This window comes from Durio zibethinus, chromosome 8 (assembly GCF_047325235.1).
Source record: "Durio zibethinus cultivar Kanyao isolate XHJ-2024 chromosome 8, ASM4732523v1, whole genome shotgun sequence".
Classification (NCBI taxonomy): Eukaryota; Viridiplantae; Streptophyta; class Magnoliopsida; order Malvales; family Malvaceae; genus Durio; species Durio zibethinus.
In genome coordinates this window covers 1287175-1293294 of record NC_143169.1, presented here as the reverse complement: position 1 = coordinate 1293294, position 6120 = coordinate 1287175, and the positions used below count along the sequence as shown (strand labels likewise).

The following is a 6120-nucleotide window of genomic DNA, read 5'->3' as shown; positions in this document are numbered from 1 at the left end:
ATATATTTATTTGGCTAAATTAGGTTATTTATTTCTTATAAATATCCAATATTTTTGCCGTTTATAAATGTGTTACAACTAAATTATCTTAAATCATTTTCAACCAAATTCAGTTCTTACTTTTAAATATCAAACTTTTATACTATAGATAAGAAATATGCTTTGAAAGCATTGATTATTTAATGGTCGTGATTTTAGTATTTAATTAAGAAATAATTTATATATTTATTAACCTAAATGAATATATAAGGCATATAATGCTAAAAATTCAACCTTAAAATAAAAGTTTAATTAGTTGGAAACATATTTTCATATTTCTTTCTATATAATTATTAATTACAATTGGTATAATTTATTCTCTTACAAAAGCTTTTCAAAATATTGTGTAGACTTTCAAAATAAAAGATATATATTACATAAATAATTAATAATCCATTATAATTTTTTTGTATAAATTACTTTCAATTTATATAAAGTCTCTCAAATTCTTATTATAAATAGAGAATCCCATATACAAAAAGTACTAGGAGGTTAGTTTTCAAAAACCTCCAAATGTATTAATTTCATTATGATCAAGAAAATTTTAATCACTAAGTTACATAGCTTTTTATGTTGATAAACTTTTTGTTTGTCATGTTTATTGATTGATTTTGTTTCTCCTTTAGTCACTTTTTATGCATGTTTATACTCCATGTATCCATTCATTTTCAATATTAGCTTTTTTTTTTTTTATACTTTTGAATGGAATAATTTCATATGTTTTATCTCTTTTTAGTGTTTAGTTATTGAAAATTTTCTTCATGACTAATAATGGATGTGAATATGATGAGATATTTTAGTTAAATTTGGAGTTTGTCAAAATTAGGCATAAGTTTTTGCTCTCTTATTTACTTTTTATTTACAATTTTATTCATATTTAATATGTAATATATGATTTAAATCCTATTTGCTAAAGAATGCAAATTTAATTTGAATTATTTTGACCTTTGTTAATAAATGCAAGAATAGGCACCACCTATCCAAGGGTTTGCTGTTGTTATTGCGAGATGTCTTGCACCAAAGCAAGGGACAATACCAAGCAAAATTTTCTAAAAAAAATTGATTTTAAACGGAATAAATTTCTATAATTTAGAATCAAACATTATTTAATTTTATATTAATATCACTATTAAATGAGATATGATATAAAGCATTTTTCTTTATATTAAATAGGTACATATTAATCCATAATATTTTTATTTTTTCATTATTTTACATTGAAATTTTTTTATTTTCATATAAAATTTATTAATTATATAATATATAATTGAGTTATATATATATATATATATGTATATATAATTGCATACTTGCATCACACGAGTTTAAAATTAATTAAAAATTTATAAAACTAATTTAGAGTACTTAAAACTTTAACCTTTTTTTAAGCATTCACATGATAATGCGTGAAATAGAAACCTGGCTTGGTAATCAAGGGGAAGGCCCGACACTACCAGCAAGAAAGAAATGGTTCATATTCTCTTGAGCAATCTCTCTGAGCCTGCACAGCTCGGGTAAGACTTCCTTGCCAAGATCTAGCCTGTCTTTCCGTCTGAGTTCGGCGCATTGAAGTGCCAGCTTTGCGAATGACAAGGTTTCTTCGATTGGCCAGTCAGTCACAGCAGGGTCCACCATCTCTGTAAAAAATGTGCCCATCTCGATTGCTCGCTCAACGTGGTGAGCCAATCCCATCGGTTGCTTGGCCGTTATAAGTTGAAGAAGTAAGATCCCTAAAGAATACACATCAGATTTTACGCCCAACATTCCTGTTTGCTGATACTCTGGGTCGATATAGCAAAAAGTTCCAGCTGTTGAAGTTATGTGGAACTGTGTCATATTCTCAGCAACAGCAGGGACAAGCCGAGCTAATCCAACATCACCAATCTTGCTAACATAGTTTTGGTCTAGCAAAATGTTGCCAGGCTTAAGGTCACGGTGCACAATTGGCTCTGGCTTTGTCTGGTGCAGAAAAAGTAGGCCTGTGGCAACCTCTACAGCTATTTGGAACCTGAGTTGCCAAGACAATGGTGGGGTGTTCCCTTTCCTAAATATACAATCTTCTAAGCTTCCCCTACCCATGTATTCATACACTAGAATGCCATACTCTGGGCAGGCACCTAGAAGAAGAACCATGTTAGGATGGCGGATGCAGCTAAGTACTTCAATCTGCACAAGAATAATCCACAGCGAGAAGTTAAATATTTCAGACATCAAACTTACAATCCCTTGAGAAGCTTGGTCATGTGAGAATTTATAGAAAGGAAATCACGTTTGTATAAAAAAGCCTAACTTTTTTTGCTACATAAAAGTTTAGAATGAGGGATGCTTCCCTAGTCCAAGGTCAGGGCAGACTGCATGTCTGAAAATGACTTACGTTGGGTTTGTAGATCAGGCACCAATGGAGTCTGCTGCTGACAGCGAGCTTCGAACTTAAACTTTACAAGCAAAGTATTCGAATTTTATCAGCTTAACCAACCTTGTTGGCTAAACAAGCCTAATTTACCACAGGTTTGTTAAGTTAACTAGACATTTCTAAGAATCTTGATCAAGGGAAGCTTATTTTTTGTTTAGAATTCTTTATGTTTTCCTGGTTTCCAAAAACTTCAAATACTACATGTCTTTTAAGAATCGCCTAATCAAGTATTAGTTTCTTACCTCTTGCAAAAATTGTGATCTCCCTTGAGCAGCATCTGGACGTAAAACCTTAACTGCAACTGGTGTATGATCAAGATAACACCTAAAGACAGGGCCATAACCTCCTTCTCCAATCTTTCGAGATGGTTTAAAGCAATCTGTTGCTTCTTCAATTTCCTCGATGGTATATCTTCGATATTTGATGTTATGATTGGATAGAGTGTCTAACACCTTCTTCATTTCCACTGTTTCTCTTAGGGTTTCCCCTTGTAAATTCAATCTTCTTCGTTGTCCAGATTCTGCAAATTTTCGTGCTGCTTGAGCTGCTTCTATGGCTGCCTTGCAGTTAGCCCTCTCTTCCTCTACAGCTAACATTGCAGCTTCCTCAGCTAGTTGTACCTCTTCCAATCTTTGTTCTTCTTGATTTTTGCAGCGATTCAGCTGCATTGCCTAACTTAAATATCTCATCATAGCCCATCTTTACAATCCAAAAATTTCACAAAGAGGATGTACTAAACGATGACTTTCATGTACCTGTTGTTTTGCTGAAAGGGCTTCTTTACATGCAATATTGTACAAGTCCATTGTTTGCTTCAATTCTAGCCTTAGTCTCCTCATTTCAGCTTCCACTTCCTCCTGTTTGTTTGTAGATCAAATTAGCAGAAAATTTACCATGATTGGTATAAACATGTTGAAAATTAACATTGAGACTAAAACTTTATCAATTACAGCAATGGTGCTGGATTTTATGATTCTTATCAACTGAACAAAATAAACTAACCATCTCTGTGTTAATTTTCCTTCAGTCTTGATTTAACAGTTGTGATTAATACAATTCAACCTTATTTTGATCCAATAAAAATTTCTTAGATTCTTTCTCTGTGTATTTTTATATGCTTAAACTTTGACATGCATTTTCAAAATGTGCAATGATCATAAGAGATGATTGGAACCTGAATGCTATCTCAAAGCTAGTCTTTTGTGCGAGACATGGTGATTAACCTACCAGATTCTGAGATGAACAAGATGATTCATGTGATACTGATGAGAAGTCATGTGTAGAAATATGTTGATCATTCCACCTGATTCCTGAACACATCGATCCTAGGCTACGATCTGTGCTACTTGATATCCGTGAATTTTGGCTAGAATCGATAAATGAATCAAATAACAAAGAAGAGTTACGGTCAGTGCTTGGTCTGTCAGAGCTGACAAATGATATGTCAGTATCTGATTCTGAGAAATCCGCAAATGCTTTCATAAGACTGGCTCTTGTACTGGGGAAATGTGACCTGGTTTTGTAAATATGATGGTTAGTTTAGTAGTAAAATGATATCACCTTCGAGCTTTTAAGTTCATGAAAATTACAACTTCCTTGTTCATCCCATTTCCTACAAGAATTCTTTTTCTTCCTGCGTAGATTTCTCTGGTAACTATTTACTAAAGTCTTTTAAAATTCACTCAAGACATACCTGGTACCGCTGTCAACTGAAGTTCGAGACTTGACCATTTTCCTCTGATCACCTGTATATTCAAGATTCAAATATAGCATTTTCAGTTAGTGGACTAAATTGAAAGGACAGTACTGTGGGAGGGAAACAAACCTCCTTTTACAACAGCACTTTGTGGGGAGTGCTTGTCAACAGACTTGCTATTTTGTTTCTTTATATGATCAAGTAACGGGGAGGAGAATGGAGCTGAACAAGAAGCATTTCTCAATGAAGAGACCTTTCCTTTTGAAATGACATATACAGTGCAGAAGTCAGGTGATGCTTTTGATACACTGCTTGGTATGTCGGTCCTGAATTTTCTGCACCACAAAAGCCAGAAGTCATAACATCTTAACTTAGTTGCTCTTCAGTTACATCTCTAAGCAAGAATTTCAATGTTGAAGTGCCATTGTTCTTGTAATTGTTAATCTAGGTAGCGCATGTTACCCCCACCATATATCTTTAGTTAAATTGGTTTCAACTGGTAAGGTGGTTTCTGCACTTGCTACACCAAAGCTTAGTAAAACTGCATTTATAAATGTGTTGCACTGGGAATAAGCAGCTTAAACCATCACAATTACTGTTATCATAGTGTCGGAATAACAATACATCACAAGTGTCAGGTAAAAATTTCGTCACACTAATCCTAATATTCATGACGAAATTGCTCATGATCACAAAAAAATCATCACCAAAAGCCTTAACGGTTGCGTTGTAGTGAAGTTTCAAAATACCAGAGATTGGTCACAGTACATACCCGCTTTTACGTATTCTATATATCGACATCCATTAGTTTCCAAGAATTAACAAATTCAGCTTATTGATCAAATGTCCATGATGCTTGCGTGCTCATATATGCATGCTTTCATATGTTGCATAAAATTCATAGGCCATCATGCAAATATGGCTTCACGGAGATTGAATTACTAGAGAAGAAGCTAACCCTGAGAAGACAAGTAGCCATTGCAACAGAATATCTTCTCACCAAAAATTAATGAAGCTAATCCTAGACCGATGTAAAGCCAGATTTGTTGCTCTGTAAGGCCAATCATGTTGAGTTCTCATTTTGATCATAACACTATCAAAACCTTATTGCATGAATGTTAAGTTGGCAACAAGGAGCAGATACCTCATAAATCCACTTCGAGATGGGGCACCCAGAACCAATTTCTCAATTGCAGCATAAGAAACATATTCTGTCAATGCTTTTGCAATATCAGCATCTTCAAGTACGACATCAAGGCAACGTATCTGATGCAAAGGATAACAAACAGGAGACCAATTAAGCCACAGCAAATCGAATAGTTATTAAGTTGTATACGACATTTGAACCTATCAATCACAAAGAAATGTGAAAGAAATGGTTGCAGTTACTCAAAGTATTGCACTCTATTGATAAACTTACATCTTTTCGAGTACAAAAACAATGGAAGGTGAGGAACAATTGCTCGAATGTCTTTCCCACCGTATGTTTATTTGATATATGTAAGCTTGTTTCGCCTTTATGATTATGATCTGTACAACAATAAACTTGATATGAATTGAGCTGACAAGCTAGATATCATTTATTTCCTTGAGAAAATATATTGTTTAAACTATTTTGAGGCACAAGCATTGAAAATGTACGTGTTCCATGAAGATTTGGTGATACTTTATGAACATGAATAAGAACAATAGTTTGGCCTCTTGAAAGAAGATGCTCCACTGCCCATCTGAGAGCATGTCGGCTCCCCTTATCCTTGTCTACAGCTACTGCTACCAGCTCATTCTCCATTCCTTTCTTTGCAGAAAAGGCATGTCCCCTTTCATTCCACATTTTTTCAAAGAAATTAAAAGGCAAAAATGAACATTCAAAGCCTTGGTTTCCTAACAAAAACTACCCATTGAATTGTTATTTACGAAGAGGCAATTCGAGAGGCCTAAAAACCTCTCTTCCTCTGATATCTATGTAGGCATC

The 6120-nt window shown here is 34.0% G+C and overlaps 1 protein-coding gene across 1 annotated transcript; it reads right to left on the bottom strand.

The window, feature by feature from the left end:
- Window positions 1–1371: 1371 nt before the first annotated feature.
- Window positions 1372–6120, bottom strand: LOC111278546 (U-box domain-containing protein 35-like). Its single transcript, XM_089765108.1, has 9 exons — window positions 5790–6120; window positions 5569–5678; window positions 5293–5414; window positions 4278–4483; window positions 4146–4197; window positions 3680–3965; window positions 3208–3309; window positions 2695–3123; window positions 1372–2205 (listed from the first exon to the last, which is right to left on the bottom strand). Exons 1-9 carry the CDS (start codon window positions 5977–5979, stop codon window positions 1471–1473), a joined length of 2232 nt encoding a protein of 743 aa, XP_089621234.1. The 5' UTR covers window positions 5980–6120; the 3' UTR covers window positions 1372–1470.

Bases quoted from the DNA above. Each gene is read 5' to 3' on its own strand.
- LOC111278546 (XM_089765108.1), bottom strand. From the start codon at position 5,979: ATGTGGAATGAAAGGGGACATGCCTTTTCTGCAAAGAAAGGAATGGAG. The intron at 5,679-5,789 runs GTACATTTTCAA...ATTGTTGTACAG, and splicing joins ACCAAATCTTCATGGAACAC to ATCATAATCATAAAGGCGAA. The intron at 3,310-3,679 runs GTAGGTTAATCA...ACAAACAAACAG, and splicing joins CTTGTTCATCTCAGAATCTG to GAGGAAGTGGAAGCTGAAAT.